The sequence below is a fragment of the Macrosteles quadrilineatus genome, unplaced genomic scaffold (genome assembly GCF_028750875.1).
Source record: "Macrosteles quadrilineatus isolate MER2022 unplaced genomic scaffold, UCM_ALF_1.0 Scaffold_2__2_contigs__length_208266976, whole genome shotgun sequence".
Taxonomy (NCBI): domain Eukaryota; kingdom Metazoa; phylum Arthropoda; class Insecta; order Hemiptera; family Cicadellidae; genus Macrosteles; species Macrosteles quadrilineatus.
Window position 1 is genome coordinate 129,879,689 of NW_026542595.1, and position 24,120 is coordinate 129,903,808.

At 38.8% G+C, this 24,120-nt stretch overlaps 2 protein-coding genes across 2 annotated transcripts in view; one reads left to right on the top strand and one right to left on the bottom strand.

The window, feature by feature from the left end:
- Positions 1 to 17,519, top strand: part of LOC128985681 (transcription factor AP-4) — a 59,913-nt gene extending 42,394 nt beyond the window's left edge. The window contains exons 3-6 of the mRNA XM_054405454.1: positions 13,174 to 13,324; positions 13,797 to 14,047; positions 14,358 to 14,656; positions 15,330 to 17,519. Of these exons, the coding sequence (XP_054261429.1) occupies positions 13,174 to 13,324; positions 13,797 to 14,047; positions 14,358 to 14,656; positions 15,330 to 15,573 (945 nt within the window). The 3' untranslated portion in view covers positions 15,574 to 17,519. The remainder of the gene's footprint in view (positions 1 to 13,173; positions 13,325 to 13,796; positions 14,048 to 14,357; positions 14,657 to 15,329) is intronic.
- LOC128985683 (uncharacterized) lies at positions 1,864 to 4,147 on the bottom strand. The gene is made up of 3 exons (XM_054405455.1): positions 3,881 to 4,147; positions 3,565 to 3,712; positions 1,864 to 2,891 (listed from the first exon to the last, which is right to left on the bottom strand). Exons 1-3 carry the CDS (start codon positions 4,038 to 4,040, stop codon positions 2,612 to 2,614), a joined length of 588 nt encoding a protein of 195 aa, XP_054261430.1. The 5' UTR covers positions 4,041 to 4,147; the 3' UTR covers positions 1,864 to 2,611.
- Positions 17,520 to 24,120: the final 6,601 nt, after the last annotated feature.

Consider the following 24,120-nt stretch of genomic DNA (forward strand, 5'->3'; position numbering starts at 1 on the left):
ATATGAAAATCTATTGGTGAGTTTCGGAATTTGAACCCGGGACCTCCACTTCGAGCTCTACCACTAGACCAGCGCTCGCTCCCGTTGCCAGTAGTAGGATGCCATTGCACTTTTTCCATTGTTGGGTCCTATTTGTATCTTCTCTTATAAATGTTGTAATGGACTATTCCACAAGTGATCATCAACAATCGAGGAAATAAACAACAACAAGGAATTTACCAACCCCTATTCCACGAATAATTGACCAACTATTATCAAATCAGATAATGAAAAGGGGAATTGTATATTAATTTACGAAATTACTAAGTTTATTCGACTTTTACTTTAAAAATCGTTATCAAAGGTTACCCATTACTTAAAACAAATAGGTTGGAGAGTTTTGTAATAATCAAACCCAAATTAGGACCTATTGTATATTTTTAAATATCTTGAATAAAACATCTGTTTATTTAACGTAACACGATATATCTTCTCGGCTCGGACAACAACAACAACTACAACAACTACCGTAGTAGAAACTAAGTTTTCACCTCATACACAAGCTCACTTTGGTTATTCATGAGACTTTTCCCAGAAGACACTTAACGTATTGGTAATTCCCGTGACAAGTTATTTAAAGCATATGCAGAACTGTGACTCACTCCCAGCTGGTAGGTGACGGTGACTCTAGGTAGTGACTCGCTGGCGCCTACAATCAGTTTCTTGACCCGAACTTTCTACAACCAGCTGACCGCTAACAGCTGTTCTGCCATTGTGCAACGCACGGATCGGATTCCGCCGGTTATTCCTAGAAATGTTGTTGTTATTCAAGTTTAGTGGCTTTTGTTTTTCTCGGCAGGAATTTTAATGGATAGCAAATAGCGGGCAATTTGTGATGTTTTAGTTTTACTCGTTCCTCGTTGTCTATTGCGATTTGGTGAGGAATGTGTGGGGATTTGCTTGAGATTACCATACTGCAATTATTGGTTGGAAACCTACAAAAAAGTATACAAGCTTGTCAACAATATTTGCAAAACAAGGAGCCCTCCCCCCCCCTGAAAATAAATTCTATGAATCCCTTAACCTTCTTCATATTTTATCATTTTACCTTTTCTTTAGGAATCCACCATGTGTAAAGTCGAAAATAAAATTATGGGGGACAAGTCTACGAACAGGTTCTAGGAGCCCCTCTCCCATTAGCCCCCCAACATTCCATACCACCTGATTTGGAATCACGACCAGTCTATATATAGACACATCGTGTCGGCCGGTGCCTGAGGCTGTGATTGGCTACTTTCCTTTTGGTTTGTAGCAACTTTAATTGGCTCGAAAATCATCTTGTTTCTCATTTCCTATTTCGTATTCCTGTTTTGTGCTGGATTTGAAAATTTTTACAGTTTTGTATGTCAAGACATACTTTTAGCTAAATTTTATTTTCTGTTTCAGGTATGTATTTTCAACATCATGGGCGAGTTTTGGTAACGTATCTTACGATAAGTTTAAATGCATGGCTGATGATTGGAATGTTTATTCACTGCAGTAGATGTTAGGACAACTATAGAGGTGGCAATGACTTGAATATGAGTTCCCGCCGGATTCGCGAGCCTGCGCGGTCAATGCTCCCACATGTCAACACAGAGTAATTGGCAATATTCATAACTCAGCCACAGAGCAAGTGAGCATAGACAATGCCTGATAATTACTTAGCCTGTGCATATGGCAACCTGAATGTTAATGGGTGAATGGAAAACATGACAACTTTAAAGGAACTTAATTTATTCATACTAGTAAAACAAACATACATAATCAACAAAATTATATTAAAAATTTAAAATATCAGTTAAAACTTAAACCTTGTACTTAAGGTAAATACAGAATGCATGTTTCAAGTACACTGAACAAATTAATACTGTAATACAACAACTCAACTGAATCAGAAAATACTCATGTTTGTACAATACCAATGTCACCGGCATTACTGAATAAATAAATAAAAATAAAATAAAATAAATTGAATAAATGGTTTCAAATTGTTAAAAGTAAAACAGATTTGTAAACATTGCAAAATATCAGTTGAAATTGTAACTATGTAATTCATTAGTAAAATTCACTGGGATGTATCGAGAAATGCGAAACAAAATGCACAATAACTTAAAAACATATTGTTGAAGACCATTTTCTACCAATGCCAATGTCAAGGGCACTCAGGGTTCAGACATTGCAACCGAAGCTTATTGTGCATTGAAAAAGTCTAGAGCACCACTGCTTGTAGAAAACTCCAGTAGTTCAGTGGTTTGAGATTTAAGTAATACAGAATTTGTAAAATATCAGTTCATATCTGAACCTTGTACATTATTAAGGCTAAATTGCATCAATCTCGAGAAGTACACTGTATAACAAATTGATAGCCCAACAACTCTTCCACTGAGTCAGAAAAAATGTCTGTATATCACTTGATCCCTGCTTGACTTAAGGCAAATGCCCATCACGTTTCAAGAGCACCCTGCAAAACGCTCAGATATTCCGTCTCCTACACTGTATCAGAAAGCATACCTTTAGATCACAATGTCGATAGGTTCACCTAATTTAGGAAACCAGAAATGTGATGGCTTGAGCTTCAGCATACATGACATCAGTACTCCTGGGACAAAGCAGGTGGTGTCCTGGGGCGGTCAGTGTACTTGGAGATGACCTGCAATATCTCAGATCTGAGGGCCAGCTTGTCGGACCGAGGCACGTCCTGCATGAAGGAGACCAAGGATAGCAGGAATTGTCGGTCCTCCTCGGCATCTCGCTCCAGGAGGCTGATGTTGAGGCTTGTACAGGCAGAGGTGGAGGTAGAACTGGAAGTGGAGAGCCTAGGGGTCACATCAGCACTTGCGGAATTGTTTGTGGAGGCTGTGGTTGCAGAGCTGGAAATATACAATCAATACATCAGACTTGAATACATCAGTGAAAATATGCCCCACCATGAATATACTATTATGTATCAGTCAGAATACTGTATTATTTTGAAAACTGTTGTGACAGTTGGAATTCGCTCTGATGGTGAATAAAATACAATTTGATGTTTTATATCAAATTCTGCCTACTTTTCTCATCCGTCTATTTAAGAAAAACACAAATGTTGGGTACAAGGATGTGTAGGCTACATGAATTAGATTGCATCGTTTTGCACACTTTGACCCTCATCGATTCAGATCATGAGCCAGATTTTCACCATGACCAGTTGTTTCCATGGGATGCAATGATGAAAATTGAATAATTGTGTAGTCTTTCATCGTCCAGATATTTGCACCAATACCTTGTAAATTAAAAGTCAATTTGTGGGAAGAAATATAATCTGTAGTAGATTTGTTGTTGTTTGTGTTTGTTGTTGTTGTGTAAGATATTTGATAAAATTATTGACATAAAGTGCTAAAGATTTGTCAATAACTAATCAGTAATACTAAAGCATTCCTACAAGTATTGAAAACAGAAACATGTAGCCTAGACATTCAAGAATGAAAAATTAAAGGATGATTCAAATGAAGGAATCATAATAATCTTTAAGTATAATGAGCAAAATTTAAGATCAAGAATTACCTTTTCTTCCTTATGGTTGGTGCAAGGAACAACAGCTGATCATAGTAAGGACTTTTCTGCACTCCTCGCTCCTTTCCATCGACCTGACGGAGATGGTCTCTGACAAAAGACTGTCTCAGCCGGTCCCACTTCTTCTGCAGTTCCAGACCTGAAATTCATTCATATTTTTACTATTTGTCAATGCTTAGGTCTATTAGGCGACTTAACGCAGAATCCAAAGAAAGATCTGTGACGCTGACTAAAACTAATTATAGGTTTAATAAAAGCTGTTATCATGCCAGTTAATTATTGGCCTTCCCTAGTCTAATTTTCTCACATTTGGTCCGTTTCTCGTCCGTTGTCCGTGTGGGGAAGTCTGTCCAAGCCATCTTGCAGATCTGCTGCCAAGCGATGGCCATCTTCTTGTGTTCTTTCGCACCGTTGCTCCATATCGCCGGTCTTTTTTTCACTTGCTTGATCAATTCCGGAGACTCCATGAACAGCCTGTGTGTATATCGTGCGTTATAGTCGAAATGGCGGGAAGACGCGCGGGCTTTCTGCTTCCCATATCGGCCGCTAGGTAGCTCTCATGTCAAGGTCACAACGCCGGCATTCTGCATTGCCAAAACAAAACAATTTTGAATCAAAGATAATCATGTCGCGGTGCAGTGACTGAGTTAAATTTGGCTCTTGTTTTATCATTTTTGCGATATCACTTGAGTGTTACTTTTCGTGTCTGAGCTGAATATTACCTTTCGCAAATGGGAATTTTTGTTACAATCGCGAACTAACTTTTTATTTTTGACGCCGTGTTAGCATTTTTTTCAAAAGTTAATTTTGATAATGAAATTTATCTTAAGCTTTCATGGCACTGTGTAGTTCTAGAATTGATTAGTATACTATATCTTAGCTTTTTTATTCCTCTAAATTATAATTATATTATATAGCTGGAAGTTCGTAATCAACTGTCATTTAGTATTGTCAATGCCAGTTATTTTGGAATAACTTGTTATATTTATTTATGTAAATACCGACTAATCATTTTATATCATAATCAACCATTTTAGTAGATGCAGCAGATTTTGTTCTGATGCCAGACAAAATGCAATTTTAATTCGTCGCAAAAATAATTTAACTTAGCTTTGCAAAACAAGTTTTTGGATCAGACTTTACGCAACGTAGCTTATAGCCGTGTTTAAAACAAAAGCAAACGCTCATTGTTTACCCCAAGATCAAAGGGTGGTTTTTAATTGGACCTCCCTGTGATTAGAGAAGTAGGTCGCGGGGATGGGGCGTTATTTACAACAGCTGACCTTGCATCAGCGGCTCTGGCACGTGAACGTGAAAGAGTGAGTATCGGAGACAAAAGTGTACTTGAGTGAAGAGACGGTGACGTCACCTTTACAGCTGACAGGGCGGGGCGCGCGCAACACTACATCACAATGATAGAAAATTGCACTTGTCGATTTGGTTTGGTTTGGGATAATCGATTTCAGAGTTTTAGGGTAGTTAGTGTATCTAGATATATCAAACTATTATTTTACCAAACTATCTTCATCCCTTTATTTGTGTCCCTTTATTTGTGTAATGTTGAAAAAAAGTTTGTTAGTGATCTCACTGACGAAATGAAATTTACTCGCAAACACATTATATTGTTCTCCACCTAAACATTCAGTATCTACAATAGCATTAGCATTTACTCGAGCAACAGTTGGTGTTCGTGTAGTGTCGACGTATCATGTGATCTATTAGTTCTCCCAGTCAGCTGACTATTACACCACACATGCTAAACAGCTGATAATACGTCAACGACCGTGCGATACAGCTGATTGTTTATCAGCTGTTTTACAAATCGCGCTGTTCTAAAGATTTATTCATTTTATTTCGTTTTACGTTTAGATTAGTTTTACGATTGTTTGATCTGACCGATGAGAGAGTTTTTGATTAAAATCAACCTGACAATGTCCCCAAGCTAGTATTGGCTTTAAATCAAGCTAAAAATGTCCGATAAAATATTGTAGTTGGAGATTTAGGCGATGTTTTAATCATTTTTCGTGGCGGATTTGTATGTAAGTAGTTGAGAAGATTATTAATGATCTAACAAAATTATTAATTAATAGTAGCCTATGCAATTTGATTAGTATTTTATTTACATTAGTGTTTATGATGGGTTGTATCCCTACAGCTATATTTTGTTGTATAGTTAAAGATATTTGAAAAATAATAGTAAATCGTGTTCAACTAGTATTGATGGTCAATAATAACATTCAACGGTGTTTGTGTATATGAATTGTTTACCATTCTCAAGTCTACTGATCCATAACTAATTTTTTCTTTGCAATAACGCATATAATGCCAAATTTTGCAACATCGTACATTTTACATTGTTAAAATACAATTTTTGTGACTGATTATGTGACATTAGTGTTTATGATGGGTTGTATCCCTACAGCTATATTTTGTTGTATAGTTAAAGATATTTGAAAAATAATAGTAAATCGTGTTCAACTAGTATTGATGGTCAATAATAACATTCAACGGTGTTTGTGTATATGAATTGTTTACCATTCTCAAGTCTACTGATCCATAACTAATTTTTTCTTTGCAATAACGCATATAATGCCAAATTTTGCAACATCGTACATTTTACATTGTTAAAATACAATTTTTGTGACTGATTATGTGTGTTGAGAAACTTTATATTTGATATTTTCTAATTACAGTATTGTGCCATAATTTATGTAGCCTTATATAAAAGAAGAAGGCTATAGCCTTCTATGTAGCCTTATATGTAGGCTAAGTATAAAAGAAGAATTAATTAAAAGTTAAATTCTAATGTAAGGGTTGTTTGAGACGAAAGTTCTGATTTCTAATGTAAAATCCATCCAAGTAGGACGTGGAAGTAGGAAGAGACTGGAAGGCAGGTTATTTGAGGAGTTTGGGGCCGTGGCTGTTGACCCAGGATTGTGCGGGTGTTACCCCCAACCCCATCCCCCCAACCACCCACACCCGCACCCTCAACAGACCAACGCCCTTGATGCGGCTGCAACGCCCAATATCGCAACTACCCTCTCTTGCTCCAGGAAAAACCTTTCGACATGCGAATTTGACGATTTTAAAATTTAAACTGTATGGGTTTGTTTTTTGCTCTGCCAGTATTGTTAAATGTTTGGATTTTTGTGGGAGCATAGATTTTGATGCATCTCGCGACTCGCCCTTCCTTTACCAAACATTACTTACCTTGAGTCATAGTAATTTAAAATACGTGAGTTGTGCGCTTGTGAAAGGTTGAGCTGTTCATAGGGTTCCTTGTCGCACTAGGTCTAAATTTAATTAAAACCCTAGCTAAATAAGCTGAAATCTATGAAAGACAGATTGAGAGGGAATTTGTAAAATCATTGTGTAAGAAGAGTTTAATTTCGGGTGTTTTTCAGAAAAAGGCCGCCACTATTTAGACTGTGGAAAACCCACAGCTTAGGTTAGTGACACGTTTTTGTTATCTACTGATCAGAAATAATCACAAACACTCAAAGATAATCTAGCACAGTTCAAATAGTGGCGACACTCTTCTGAAAAATATCATAAATTTTCACTAAATAATTGTTTAATTGTTTGTATTGTTGTAATGGGTGAAATTGGTACTCCCAGGAAACACGTTTTAAGAGTCATCAACATCAATATCTGGGTTCGATTGGGATTAGTAATAACCCGATCAAAACGGTGCGAATTCGGAAATAGAATCTGTGTCAGTCTATTCGTTGATGGTAAAATTACAAACCGCTGACTCTACAATGTGACACGATGTGGATTGATTTGCCGGTAATGACGGGTAAGTGAATGGCACATTTACAACCTGGTTGTAGTGGGGTTGCCGTGTCCCCTGTATTGATCGGGGCGTCGCGACGGTGGCGCGGGGGACGCGACGCCGGTGGTCGACGTCGGAACTACACGTTGGGCGTGGTCAGGCGTTGACGTCATGTCTGACCGTCTCGTCGCGACGCCCGACGCCGCCGATACTGCAGAACCCTTGCGTAACAAATTCATCATGGGTATATCTGGGGTAAAAATGTTAGACCACATTACAATAATACAATGTGAAACTATATTTGAAACTAATGTGGTTATATTTGCCGCTCAAAATCGAATATTAGCTTGGAACTAGGTCAGTATTCTCTGTTTCACTCCTGTTTTACATGTGCTCAATGGATATAATTTATTAAATATGTGTCGAAATCACCGTGTTTACTTCACTCATGATATGTGGGAAAATAAGGCTGAGTTCAGGCAAAAAACCATTCCTAGTACATTAAGTAAAGATTAACGTTTCCACAATTTCCGTCGAATATTCCACTCCACGTTAGGGAAAAGCTCGCAGATTTTTGCATTGAGGTTAGAAAATACGAAGAGTTAAAAAGTGGTATGTGCAGTGTGCAGTGTTAGTCGAGTGGCGGCATTCTAGAGGCGGTGGTTATATAATGAGGCTGCAGGTGAATTAATGAATGAATAAACTAGTGGATGTGAGTGTGAGAACCTTGACGACGACCACGGGTGAAGGAACCCAGCGGCCTTGTAGAGTGCATTGCTGCATTGTAACAAACTCGCCGGTGTTATAGTGCATCACGCGTAAACGTACGAGAAGTTGTACTAGCTATCTCAAGAGTTTGCACGATTGATAGTATTGCTTAAATCATCATACTGTTCAGGGACGCGACTTGTAGTTACGGTACAGGGTCTCAGTTTAAAGCTACTGCTCCGAGAAGCAGCTTGTAGATACTGCTCAGAGATGAAGATTAGTTTTCTGCTCAGAGACGCAGTTTAAAGCTACTGATCAGAGAGGCAGCTTGTAGTTACTGCTCAGAGATGAAGATTAGTTTTCTGCTCAGAGACGCAGTTTAAAGCTACTGATCAGAGAGGCAGCTTGTAGTTACTGCTCAGAGATCGATATTAGATGCTTTTCAGAGACTCAGTTTAAAGCCACTGTTCAGAGAGTCAGCTTGTAGTTACTGCTCAGAGACGAAGATTGTTCAGAGACGCGACTTGCAGTTGCGGTTGAGAGACGCAGTTGAGACTCTTCAGAGATTCTGCTGTAACGTGAAAGTGCGTTTCCCAATGACAAAACAATAAAAACTACACTACGGCTCAAGTTGCTTACCGTCGGCGTTACTGTAGTTGGTTTGTTGCAATGCTGAAGAGTTTTTAGTTTAGCTGGGTTCGGTACGGCTCAAAGACCAGCCGCAGGCCGCAGCTAGCTAGAGACGGCTGCCGTTATCTCTCTTATCACCAGCTGATTGCGCCACCTGTGTGCAGAGTTTTACACCGGCTGATAAGTGATAAGGGGAATCAATAACCTTTGCACCGTGTCGAGCCTTCCGGCCTTTAACGAACACTATTTAATGTTTATAGCCGAGAAACTTCACAATCTGCTTAACTCAGTCAGCTTGAACATTGCAACGCAACTCTTCGAAAACATAGTGGCGAAACAGTTACAATATCGTTAGTTATATTTTGCTTACTAATTCTCAAATTAAATGGCACTAGTTTGTCTCGGCCTTGAGAGAAGCTGAAAAGGCGTTGGGATGAAATGCAATTGTAGAATCGGTTCGTTTTTGTCAGTATAATCATCAAAGGTTATCTCAAGAGTTTCATGAATAGCAGTCTCTATAATTAGGTCTTGATCTTAAAGCATATTGGTGAAATTCCAATTCAACTGTAGTAACGATTATTATTGTTGTTACCTCAAAGGTCAAGGTCACGTATATTTACCAAGTTACCAACAGGTGGCGCTACGGTTGTCGTTGACAGTGTGAAATCTCGTCTTATTTATTCTCTTTCTCCCCCTGTTTTGCTGCATAAAGTCTGTCCTAAATCTTTGATAGAAAGATCCTTTACCTTTGAGGTCAGTTTCGAGAGTCTTGTGTAGCCTCGTCGGCGGAATTTCCGTAAGATACGACGTTTTATCGCCACGTCCGGAACAATATGGCGCATTCCTTCCAAGAATGGATGGCGTCAGCGGAAACCGTTTCTGATTAATTCTTAGCATCCGTTGGTCTTGACTTCGGTCTCAATCAGTAAAGTCAGTACAATGGCAAAGATTGCTGATGTGAAAATTTAGTTTTTATGTATTTCCTTGGGGTTTGCTGTTCCAAATTCCCAAAATGAAAGTCCAAAAGTGCATGTCTCTTAGAGGCATTTAATTTTACTATTTACCTCAACTGAATTTTTACGTTGCTGGTTGTCCACCGAAACTATACTTTAGAACACAATATTAAGTTTCGCATGATTACAAACAATTGAAATGCTTGGAGCGCCGAGTCAGCAGGATTTGCTGCGGCGTTAAATTAGCGAGAGGATGATGCTAACGATGATTAAATTCGACCGTCAGCATTCGGCGTCAAGCGGCGTGAATAATGTAATTGTAAATTGACTAATTACAGCGCCAGGGTAGCGGTAGAGTGCGCGGCTATATATAGCTTGTGGTGCGGCGCGGCGGGAAACTACGCGGCGGCCGCCATCTTGGAACAGCTGACAGGGGCTCCCGCCGGGTGTTCAACAGCTGATCTCAACATCTGCCGCTCCACAATACAAAGTTGATGCTACATTGTCTCTATGATAATGTTTCACTAGTACGCAGCTGTTTTACTTTCTAGTAAAGAACTGATTATAATTTACATATACTTAGCTTCACAAACTAACCTTGTTAAGTTTACGGTTTTGGTATTCCTTTACTGTAGTACATTTGATATCACTAAATATTCCTTCAGTGACTCGGGTGGGGGATAAGTAAAGTCGATGTTTTAGCAATTATTCATTTAGCGTAGTATGGTCTGCAGTGGGCGCAGATGTGAAAGTGGTGGCCGGATATAGTGGGCTGATCAGCTGTGTGGCGCGGCCGTGACTCATGTCTGTGCGCCAAGGTTCCGCCGCACCATTCATGGACTATGGACCAATACAATCCTTTCTACTTTCTTTGAAGTTGTAAAATCTAATGTATATGCTGCTGCATAAATTATGGCCCAACTATAGCCTGTGGTCTATAAGTTGTGGATATAAACTACCCCTAAGTTATTTCACAATCCTTTCTACTTTCTTTGAAGTTGTAAAATCTAATGTATATGCTGTCGCATAAATAATGGCCCAATTATAGCCTGTGGTCTATAAGTTGTGGATATAAACAACTTGTTTATTACCCCTAAGTTATTTCACCTCGTTTAGTTCCTGCGTAATCTATACACTGCTGGGACAATTTATCAATTGTGGTATCGGTGTAATATATAAGAACGGTTTAGCCTAATTTACGAGCTAAATATAGTTGACGCTTGGTATTTAGTTTCATATAATTGTGTGATGTTACTTTTCCGCAAAGTATATTTCATTGTGTGAAATAGCATCGAGGTAAATATTTTGATGGACGAGAACCCAGTATTTTTAGTTCCGTAATAACCCCGACTCATTGCGCAACGCACGGTTCAAAATGGAACTGCGGGTCTATTTTCGTCAGAGGGCGGCTCGACGGCCGGAAACAGCTGGTTGGCCGGATATACTTCTTTGTAGAATTATTGCATCAAAAGTCTGTTGGCATGGGCTATCGGACCGCCTTGTCGTTATCTTAGCAGATGGAGAAGGGGGAAGCATAGATGTCTATTTAGCTGAGCCTAATTATGTGGTCAGAGTTGTAAACGTCTAAAAATATCCGGCAGAGGCTGAAAATTTAAAACGAAGTTGGGTATTGCGAGTCCATCAAACCACAAATTGCTAGACGGTGCTTTCTAAAACGTAATAGAGATTTTGGAATCGTTAGTGACCAACGCGTTAGGTGTTAAGAATTTTAGGTCAATTTGATCTTTTTGAAATACAACATACTCGAATCGCCAGAGATCGAATTACAACAGATAAGTGAGTGTTTACCTATTTACCTTGTATAACCCCAAAAAACTTAAATATAAAAAACAGAGAAATTTAGTAAAATGAACGGTGCGGCGTGTGTTTTCAAAACGAATTTACAAGTAAAGCACGTGGTTTTGGCTGCTCCAGTTTGAGCGCCTCGAAGGGACGAGAGCCGAACAAAGACGATGGCTTCCTTTGTTCGCTCAAGGTCTCGGGGGCCAGGTGGACCGACCAAACTTTGGTGAGGGGAGGGGGGGGGGGGCTCGAAACCAGTTCCTCTCAGCTGCTTCTGCTCTACGATTCTGGTGCCGCGCCACTCTATTTTTGTCTTGTCAGACTCCTTTTACGAAACTCTCCTCTCACGCCTCCTATCCCCTCCCACTCTTCACCTTCTTGGCGGTCCCACGTTCCCGCTCTTAGAAATTTGTCCTTTCTCGGAAACTGGGACCGACTTTGTTCGATTCCTACAAAAAATACGTGGTGGGAATATATCCAGGAAAAGTTGCTCACGACCTCAATAAATGATTATTTTGTGGTAGTAAATTTTCATGCAAACTCGGAACGTTATTGTACGCTAATTTGGTACCACTTTGGAGCGGTGCTAAACACATTGAGTCAAACAAACATGTTTGTGTCGACAGTTATTTGTTATGCAATAGTAAGTAGGTATGGATAAAGATGCCGCTGAAAATATACAACTTACGTTGAAGATGCCGGCTATTTGTCAGCTGGTGAACAGCTGTTTTCCCCCACCTGACGCCCATCAGCTGTCTGCCTTTGTTGTGTTTTGGTTTGAAACACCTGACTCTCCTCCACTAAATTTAACTGCTACAGGCTTCTTGATAAGATAGTACTGAGTAAAAGTAATTTTTATGCTTATACGAGCATCGAAGACTGGTTTTGGCTACAGCAGTCTAGGAACGACAAATAGATGAGGGAGGAAGCTAATTCAAAGGTGCATGTATCCAGTGTGAGGCAAATTCAACTGTAGCAATAGCCTGAATGCATTTTTAGCCTACTTAAAAGTGTCTTATAGACAGAAATCAACACCTTGGAGATCACTTGACTGAGGAACAAAAGCCTGATGACACAGAGCGGTGTTATGTGAGTGAGAAGTGGCAAGTGCAGGCATTAACAGTGTGGATGTGTTCTTTGATGTGCCCTGTAGGTGTTGTCAAGTGTGCTTTGAGCTCACATGAAGACCTCTCCAACACGTCCTGGATCATGATTCTGTAGTGTGTGTTATGGCCGACAAATAACTGTCTTTGGGTGTCTAAGTCATAATGTAGGCTAAAAGTCTCAGCAAGACACACGCTTTGACACAAACTACTTTATTCTTCCCTTAGAAAATGAAGAAATACTGATGGAACAAATTATGCCACTAGAAAAAGCTTGTCGATGTTGTCGGTCTAAAATGTCCGATAATATATTTCATTGTTGAGGAAAAAAGTCCTTACACTTAAGATTTCACAAATCGTAAAATAGGGACAAAGTTAAGGGCGATATAGAAATAAAAATGTTTGAGAGTAAGGTAATGAAATATCAGTTTATCTTCGCCCCTGTGAACTTATCGGCATTCAAAGCATGGTCAATACTGTACAAGAAAGATGCATATTAGGTTAGTAAAACTAGTGGCTCATGTGACCTCGCTGCTTCCAAGTGACTGGGAAATGCACTTTCAACTCATTAGTTCATAAAATATGAAAATAATGCAATATGTTTATATTTTGGAACTGTTTGTTTCAGGCGGCCATTCTTCAGCAGACTGCAGAGTACATCTATCAGCTGGAGCAGGAGAAGACCAGGCTTTTGTCTCAAAACTGTCAACTCAAGCGACTCATCAACCAACACGAGGGAGAAACCAACTCTGCTGTCAAGAAGAGGAAGACTGAGACAGGTAAACATACTAAACCTTATTACAGTAATTTGAGAATGTTGATTGTTTTGTTTAAATACTCATCAAACTCATTCTGACAGATAATTCCAATTTTTTGTGGGGATTTTTTGAAACAGTGTGACATTCCTTTTGTTCAGTCTGATTCTGTTCTGAAACAGGTGAGAAAGTATATAAAAAAATAATACGATTAGTACACAAATACAGCCAAAGCTGGGGAATCACAAAAGAAAGACCACACCCAGACAACAGTAGCGTATGTGCCAAAATAAGAAACCAAAATTTTTGAAAGAATATAATAATTAGTAGTACTGAAAAGGGGAAACGCAATATGGTGGCTCAGGCAAGACTAAGGAATCATAATCCAGATAAAAAAAAATTCTACAAGAACGCCTCAAATAACTCTTCTACCTATTTTTTAAGGTTGTGAGGTATGATTTACTTGGTAGACTGATTTGTTTGTTGGTTGTGACAGGCATGGTAGTGGTGACAGAAGAAGGCGTAGTTGCAGCCGAGGCAGGGTCTGCCAGTCCCACACTGCTAGATATAGACCAGGCGGCTACAAACTCTGAACTCATAGAGCTGAGGGTGCAACTAGACCGGGAGAGAGGACTACGGATGATCCTGGAGGACCAGGTTCGCAGTCTGGAGACCCAACTGTATCCGGAGAGAATCCGTGAGATCACCCAGCAGGTGCAGATGCAGTACAGCCAACATCAGCAAGAGGTGAGGCCAAAAACGACTCACTGTTTTATTTGCTCTCAGGCAGTTTAAAACTCTTGCTACATACCCTGATTAGTAGAATAGGATGTTCATAAGACCCAGGCACATTCTGGCACTTACTACAAGAATGGATGCTTAGAAAGGTGCTGAGAAATTTTCCATCTTAAGATTACTAGAATAATTGCTATTGTTAGGCATATTTAACATGATTGGGATGTTTATCACTGATTTCTTATAGGGTTTACAAACTTAGTTTCTACATTACCTGTTCAAGGGGTTAAGACTTGTTTTAAGAACTGATGATGTGTTGCAGGATGAACCAGGATTGCTAACACCAGTGAGACGAGAGAGTCAGTCGAGCACAGGGTCGGCCGAGAGTACAGAGACGGCCGGCACAGTGGCGACATTACAGGTGGTGTCTGCTGCTAGTCTACAGCCCGTCAGTCACACAGAGACGGTGATAGCCACAACACCCACCCCTCCACACTCCCCCACACCTTCACGCCTCCCCTCGCTACTGGAGGCTGCCATCAAGTCTGAGCCCAAGGCAGAGGCAGAGCGACTACCATCCCCTAGTGGAGCCAACGGAGAAGAGGTCGTTCCACAAGCCAGGTGAGCATCTACAAATGGCCTCCACTTCAGTGAAAAATATGTTGATTTCACTTAAAACTGCTGTAGATTATCTTTTGATTGATGTATTAGGATGTGTGTGTAGGATGTATTAGGGTGTATGTTTTACAGATTCTTGCTGTATTAGTGTTCTTGAACAATAAAGCATGGTTATGTCATAGATAAAACGAACTCCCTTAGACGATTTCTCATCCTTATGGATCAGCTTAAGACAATTTTATTGTTAGTTCTGTCCGGTGCACTGTAGAGGTCGTGTTATGTTTACAACTTGTTTCTTGTTATTTCAGTTACAGTATTTTAAACCTCAATTAACCAAATAAAACGATTTAATCATAAACTATAACTCCTCCCCCAATTATATAACCAAACAGTTTTGTATACAATAGCGCTCAGTGTCGCAAACACAAAATAAACTTTCTGCCCTTTTGGAAAAAGTTGAGGCATGATCAGAAGAGTTTGCAGGCTATGGGACGATGTCAGGCGTAATCAGAAATCCGGCTGATAATGTTTTTTGACTGTGTTTTAGTCATATATTTCTTAGTAGGTGCTCAGTAATAGTGGCTTTTTTTACTGTAGTCTTGTCTTTATTGCAATATTCTTTCATGCTTACAAAATGTGATTTCTACATTTGCTAATAAAGTTATGTGAATTACAGGGTGTACTTGGCAAGCACTTCACGCCAAAACCTGGAGACCATCGTGGAAGCCATCCGTCACCTAGAGGGAGACGCTTTCATCAGTGACAGCACGACAGCGTCAGTGACAGCGACCGCAACAGCAGTCCCTGCAGACACTCCCGCGGCCACACTCTCCAAGCAGCAGCGTCTGCTTAACCCCTTTCTGCAGTTCCACCCTCCGCAGCAACGACCGGGTGTCATCGTGGTCAAACAACACACGTGATCCGCTCCTCGCCCCCGCCCCCACCCCCTCTAGTGGCCTAATTATTTCACTCTTTCTAATTAGTTACTTGTTTGTTATCACACATTCGTGTATTCTCTTTGATAATGTTTACCGATCGGTGTTTCATTCGATTTGTGTGCGGACCCTCCGCAATCGTCCTCTTTCTACTTAATCTAGTAAAATCGCAGTATTAAATTCTAGTGTTATATTGTTAGTGAAACTCGCATCTGCTCTTCCTATTGTGGAGTGTAGCGGTTTTGTGAAATGTTATAAATGAGATTTTGCCGTGATTGTTGGATTTTGTATTTCTCTAGAAGAGTGGTTTGTACGGGAACAGACAATTCGGTATTTGTGATTTAAATTAATCGTTATCTAGGCACAATTTAGGTAGGGAGGTGTCGGGGACAGTGTGTGGATCCCGGTCATAATATTCTTAAAGACTGTTTGTGTTATCAGGTAGTCGATTCTATCTCGACTCTCTGCTCTTTTCTCTTCCCTATTTTACTGAAGTAATTCTAGTTCTTACTTGTTTTAAGTTATGTATAAAATTGTTTTGTGTTTTTGTTGTGCGAGAAACTAGAAAAAATATAAAAAAATTGTTTTTATATGTGTGATAGAACGACGGATGGCTGGCCCTAGCTTATTGTGGATATGTATACGTACAATTAAAAATTCCGTAGTTAGAATAGATTGTCTGAACAAAAGTATAAAGGGCGCATTGTGTCATTTCTTGTGTCAATGTGCAGCATTAGTCGATTTCCTCTCATTTTGCTGATGTCGATGTTAACATTTCTCTATTATAAGTGTATGTGATGAAAATTGTGTATATTGTGTATGCCGCTTCTTAATGTAGAATTTGGCCAAACCTTTTTTAACATTTTAACGATTATTTATTTTTCTACTTGTAAATTTTTCCAACTGTTTTGGACTGATCATTATTTAATGTTGTATAATTTTGAAAATCACATTTTGAGTGTTTTTTCTCCTCTTTTGTTACTCTAGTTGGTGTACACGATGATCTGTTAGTAGCTGTACATAATTCGCTTATGTAAGGTTCATAGTCCAAGGGGCCTCCCTCTTCAGGGGATTGTTATGTAATTCAAAGTTCCTTTTCAGATCATAAATATTAGGTATAATATTTTGCATTTCATAATCACTTGTAGTAGGTCCTTAGTTCGCATTAGCACGTGTATGGATGCGCTGCTGTAAATATGGCCTCGTGGACACTTTAATCTTGTTTATTTTTTGTTTAAACATTGATGCTGTTATTTAAATAAGGAAAACAGATCTGAAATACAATATTTCTGTTTTCTATTAATATTTCAAGTAGTTCTTACTTGGTAAACACAGCATTTTACTTACTTTAATTTTCTTGTTTGGTTTTGTGTTCAGTGTTTTTGTTAATTTGTTTTTACTAGTTGCTTGCTTAATCAGTTATTCCTATCAATTGTTTTCAATAACAATAACGTATAGTGTTTCATCCCTTCTTGTTATTATCTGATACAATAGCTATTGCATTCCTTAGTCAATATTGTTGTATCGGATGTGTTTTTCTTAGTAAAAGAGATACAGCATAAATGTTATTAATGAAAAATGTGTTAGCTGCAGTCAGAATTTTCAAACAGGATTATTGCTCAACGATTTCCAAAGGATTTGTCTAAATGTTGTACATTTTTCTGTCAATCAAAGCTTGTAGCTTTGTATATTTGGTCACTGATTCATTTGCACATTTTGTCATTTATTGTGGTATCTGTGAATACATTAAGTAATTTTGTAATAATTTCGAGTATTAGTTTATTTTGCAATAACTAAAGATATTTTGTTGCCTGTGTTATGGGTAGTTGTAGCAACAATTGTTTACTATAATTGACCTTTGGTATGATTGGTTGTATAATGTACACTATTTGAAAACAAAAGACTTTGAATAAAATCAGATCATTCATGTATTGGTTAAAATTTATTAACCTTTAATCCTCCTAGATTAGTCTTGATAAAGGGCTCTAGGCAAGATAGGTTTGATTTAGCTTACGGTCGTAAGAGCAGGCTTGTCTGTTTAGTGAGTCAGTCTTCTAAATACAGTAGACTCCCTCTAGTTCGGCCACCTCGGGACCGGACCACTGGCCGAACTACAAAACGGCCGGACTAACCGGTTGTAGTGCATTTTACATAATCAAAATACAAATAATAGTATTGCGCAATTGTGATATGTTAAGTCAATAACCTTGGTTCAGTAATAAAAACTGTAACGTTAAAATCACGCTTACTCAAGCAAAACAAAAATTACACAACACTGAACGTACAGCAATAAATCACGTAAAGAACAGAAAAATAGAAAGTCTAGTACTGCAAGCTACTGCTACCGTAGTCAGCATAGGCTACTACTACATGTTGTTTCAGAACATAAGAAAGTCGATGAAAACATTAGACAACTAGTCTTAAAGATAATAACGACAGTCGTCAAATAAGATAAAGATAGCAATAGATGACGTAAAACACTGCTTATCCTTTCTTCTTTGTTCTTCTATTCTTTCTTTGGTTTCTCTTCATCCACACATTCAACAAGTTGCCATGGTTACAAATCACCCAATCACAAACTGTTTTGTGAGATAGCAAACAAGTGCACAGCAGACATCAGTTGTGTAAAGAACAGATGATTGTCAGTGCAAGCGGATAGCTTGACCTTTTGAAGCTAACGATGGCTATTTCTTTGTTTTGCTTTAATTTATTTTTGTCAAAAAACTGTGGTGTTTTAAAAATAATAATGGGGGAACCTACCGCATAAAAAAATGATCCGAAATATATAATTATACACTGCATTTCAACTTATTAGACCTAAGAAAAACTATTTATAAAATGTTCTCGGTATTTTTGAGGTTATGTAACATAGTTTTAGTTTTACATAGGTAATATGCAACAATTCACCCATAGAAGCACCCGTCAACTAAACTGACATGAATTGTTTACTTCTTTGGCCGGAAACTAAACATTCAAGTTAAATCCTGTCGAAGGCAATTCACCCGTGACGATGTGACTTGTCCCCCTGAGACCGGGCCGGACCATCCGGCGGCCGATCCAACCGAAGCCGAACTAGAGGGAGTCTACTGTAGGAATCACATATGCATTCGAAAAATTGTAATAATTTCATGGTCACTGACGACTTTGTCAATCCACAAAGAAGTAAGGTACGGAGGAAACTGGCTTATGAGACGACCATGTGCTTTCTGCTTTAGTATATTGTGCTAGAGATATACTGTGACGAGCAAGAAAGAACCCGAACGGTGAACGCTGTGTGGAAATTCCTATTCACCTAAATAACTGTGCAACCTTGATGCATCTCTTTGGCAAAATGGTAAAAATTGGATGTCATTATGTACTTGATCAATAGTATATTAATTATAACTCTTGTTGTTTTTCATCACTCTGTACAGAAATATTGTCAAAAACAGCTAATATCAAAGAAAGAGATGCTCTAAGAGCTTTGACTGTTGAAACAACTAGTCATTCCATCCTCATGTTATAGTTTTTGCTAGTTTTCTTTTTCAAAATCGTCTTAGTTGATGTGACCTACCGACAGACTGTGCTGACCTAAATTACTTATTTCCGTCGAATACACTAACTAACTTTTTTGCGAAGTCAAACTTATGGAAAGACGTATTGTGAGCTACAGCAACTGTTATGACCCGTCAAATTGGTCAGTAACAAAAATAAGGTAGAAAATGGAAATCTATACACCAGCGCATTCTGTGACTGGCTCACACTACTACGTTCTTTTTTTAATTGAAAATTGTCAACAGCTGGTATATTATTATATAGATGGGACGTCTACTTCAGTATCCAATAGTTATTAGAGCAAGGGAAAACTGATCAACTGATTTTCCCTTGCTCCCAATCAGTTCTCATTTCCTCACTGTGCACTATGTGCTGTTGCTGTTGTTAGTTACCTTTTGGGACATCAAAACAAAAAAGTAAACTAGTTACCAGTCTAGGTCCAAGGCCCCACTAGAAAAAACAGGCCATGCTGTAGCGCGTGTAGCGCAACACTACGTCACAGTGGTGGATAGTTGTACTAAACTCTTACCATTAAAATCTTACAAACAGCCAGCTTTTTTATTTACCTAAAACATATGGGAATGGTGATGGCAATGAATTTATCAATGGAATCTATCCACTAGTGTGCCGTCATGGATCCTGCAGCATGGCCTGCTTTTTCTAGTGGGGCCTTGCTAGCTAGGTCTTACCATAGATGAAGTAATTACTTCATCTGTGGTCTTACTTACCATAAGAACTACAATCATGGTGGAAGGAAAAAACATAGGTGTGCTATTGTCACTCGGATTGCAAACAAAAGATCACCTGATTGTAACTGTCAAATTAGTATAGCCTATGTATTTGTTTTTATTTGGTTGTTATTGTTTTCATAATGATCCTTCCACCATGAACTACAATGGTAATACAGTGGCTTATTAGTTATTTTATACATCTAAGGGAAAATCGCTGAAAAAACATGATTGATCGTATCAAAAATGTGTTTGATCATTAATCTAAGCTGAAGATTCAGTAAACCATGTTAAAACACAATACCAGTCCAATGAACAAAGAATGCCTCAGTCTTATTTTTGCTTTAACAAGTTTTGAATTTTTTGCTACGGTTGTTGAAACCATTAAATATATTGCCCAATGATAAAGCCCTGTTCCCAAGGGACGTGAGACATCGGAGTTAGCCTCACATCGTGAAAATTCGCTAAGTGGGAACGACGCGTAGTAAATTTTCTGTGACGTCACCAGGCATGGCAATAATCCACAAACGGCCAAGATTCGAACTAAACAGGTTTAATCATGAAGGTTAGTCATGAAAAACTAACAGTTTTGCATTCCTGGCTGTTTTTTGGTGGTTTTGTGTGCAAGTTCCCTGTTGATCAATCGATGCACCTCCGCATCATCCCTTCTTAGAATCCCTTTTCTAACCCAAAACCGCAGTTTCTTCTTTTTTTTAATCACTTACCGTGACCTCAATTTTTCGGTAAAATGTGACTTATCACAGCAGAACTTACAACCCGTCAACTCTCAACAATATGCTCTTCCATTGTCTCAACTTGTCGATTAATTTCACAAAAGCTACTAAAATTTGAACAATTGTACTGCACAACTCTCAAACACCCTGCCGTCATTGACTTTATTTACTGTGGCGGTGTCCTGTATTCCAGCTACTAGGAGGTCACAAACTGTGGATATTTATAGGCATGCACTGTGGATCCGATACTCCCTGGTGTGGATAAACGTCCGCGAGTACTACGCCTATTTGCAGTATCCTGATAATTGACTAATTCATTAATACCAAGGCAAAAATGTGGTTCGGATTCCACTATAAACTGTATGTCCCTTAGTTTCCATTAGCTGTATGTGCTATTAATTAACAGCTGTGTCTAAGGCATACGTCAGCCTTAGTCACTAACAAGACTACAAGATCGCGCCACTCAATCTACACTCGACTCATCTCCATTGATACTTGGCTTAAAATACCTCTACTTTGTATGGTCGCCATTTCAATGAAAAGTATTTTACAGTATTAATACTCTGAGGTAAACTTAATCCAAAAGACAGACATAAAGGGTGGCTCGTTTGAACGGTCCACGCCTTACAAGAGGCGGTATTCCCATCCCCACCACAGAACGAGGCTAAAGTAAGCGAGCTGAAGAGAAAATTCATATCCCTTGGGAACCTGGCTTGATGGTTAGGAGTTGAAAATCATGTAGTTTACCCTAGAAGCAATTTCAATTAGAGATACAAGTTGCTTTTGAAACCCCTTTAATCAGGTGTCCCAAGACAAATTCCAACCATTCCTTTTGCATTGCTGAGTGAAGACCAAACCAAGACGCCAACCACTATTCTAACAAGACATCCCAAAGCACATTTAAAGGTTAAGCACTGTAAATCAGATTATATCTTATTTTTACGATTCTGACTGCTTGTCAGGGTGCATATTTTAAGGCGAAAATTGGTAAAGATGAGTGTTGAAAAAGAGATAACAGCTTTGTTGCTGACTAAGATTAGAAGGTTATTTTGCCAGGATCAAACCCGAGCTTAATGAGGGGCGTATATATCCCCCCATCCCTCCCTGAGACCGTCTCTTCACTTGCGATTGCTTACAATCGGAGTTTAAAACACATAAAACTTTGTGTGTGTTTTTTAACACGACCACGACTTTTACTCCCTAGGGGCTCAAAAGGCTTTTTTACTCACTGCTGCAGAGTATGATCGAAAAGCATTTATTTTTATCAAGGACAGTTGGGCCCAGTTTGAAACCATTAAAAAGATTTTAGTTTTCTCAGGATCGAATCGGTAAACTTCTGATTCCTAGGTGAAAATATACCCTTTCAATACCCAGCAATAGCACAGAGAAGTAATTAAGGCACAAAGGAAACATTCAATGGTGCACTTAGGTGATGTCTAGCACTAGTTGCTGGTATCTGTATAGGGCAAAGTCCAACACCTCCCCCTCGCTCATGATGGAGAAAGCCACTGTGCCTTGTGTGATGAATTTAGTCAAAGGTGATAGGAATTTCCGACAGTACTCGCTGCTTGCTTTTCACAAATATATTTCCGGCTCAACATACCAGAACTGAAAGAGCTTGGTTGTCTTATAAGCAAAATTCCTCTGTAGTGTACTTAACTTATATGTAGCAATACACTGTTTCCATTGTATTGGGGAACTAGAAATAAATAGAAGGTCTAGGGAATTTTCTTTATTCATCTCATCTCATAACTTCTGCAAGTTCAAATATTATTTTGACCTTGCTTTTGACCAAAAAACTAAATAAATAACCTGAGTTGGCGCAAATATAAGGTACTGGGCAGGTTTATTAAACCTTATCATCTTGGAGCTTCCTTAACTTCGTTTGAAAATGCATCCATTCCTCTGTATTAAAAAAACCCCCACACAATTTATTTAAAATCCTGTGAACTGACTAACATTAAATACTTGTCAATATTTCAATTGATCAAATGAAACTACGTCCTAAGATGCCCAAGGATGTATTTAAACCTATAGTGTGATGTATCATAGCATTTTTAACAACATGATTTGATTTCATCAGTGAACAAATAAATATTTAACCATGGAAACCAAAATTCTGTTTCTCAATAACTTTCGCACTGTAAACACGTAACTTACTTTGTGGCAGTATGTTGAGGAACCCATTAGCTGTAAACGTAAGGGAAGGGTTGCCTTTACCTGATGAGGTCGCTCTGGAAGCGCTTGACTGTTGTGACGTTCTTGACCCCTCGGTGGAGGACGCGGAGGAGGCTCAAGAAACACCACAGCCAAGACTTCGAGTGTTGACCGAACCGGGCTCAACCTATACGCTTCAGTTTGTTCGATTTAAATTGTCAGCGTCTTACGCTAAACGGTATTATCATACCACTTTCATTGAGTAGATTTTTGGGCTATGGGTTGTGGGCCCCCTTCTGCCAAGTGACGTACGAGCTCTTGGCCAAACGGCCCTTTTCAGGGCCAACACATTTTTAACTCCGCTACACCGGTCCCCAGCCCGGGACCTCTCCTGATAGTAGAGAACATCTTCAAAGGATTATTTCAAGTTTGAGAAAAGAAAATGTTTGTACTATTGGAGAGGGAGGAGGAGGGAAAATGTGGACATGGATGTGGTCTTATATATATGAGAACTAAAACTCAAACCACAAAATAGAACCAATACAAAAGAGAGGAGAGAAAGAGTGTTTCTATTGTGTTTGATATTAAGTAGAAAAAAAAGTGAAAAATTAACAAAAAAATAATCATAAATGTATATTTACAATCTTCTAAAATAAGAAGTAACTTTTAAAAGGTGTTTTTGGTGTTAAAACACAAAGATATTTAAAAGTTTGATGAAAAAACAAATACTAAACTAATGATTTCATAAACTCGTATAGATGTGTTTGATGTGTATAGGCGTGTGTTAACTTCTCAAGGGCCAGTGGGTCCAGGGGCACAAGAGGTTTTATGTTTGTTGGGGGTGCAAATAAGAGAAAGGTGTGCAATTATCTTTTCAGCCCATAGTGCCACATGCACGTGAACCTTGACCTTCTCCATGTTTAGGGTGGATTAGCGAGTTCTGGAGTCAGCCAGTTCCTAAAGTAAAAAGGTTGCAGGTTCCGGACAACTATCAATTTAGGAGAGGGGGCACTTTATGACATATGGAGCATTTTTTATGCATCTCCCAAGTTGGTTTTATAGCATCAAAAAGTATCTGTAAATGTTAGTATAATAACATCACAAACATTTATACTTTCAACATGTTTGCTGCCGACATATTAGAAGAATTCCTTCACCACATCACAGACCAGTCTCAACTATGGTTGACGTAAGGATTTTTGCCACAGACCGGCTTCAACTATAGTTGGTGCTGGTCTGAACTCACTGGACCAATGTTAACTGTTGTTGACGCCCACATCCATACACTTTATGGCTTGTTACAAAAATGTACGGTTTATTTTATTGACTTGGTTGTTAGTTGTAGATCTAATGGAATAGCCCCTATGCTGTTGCTGTGG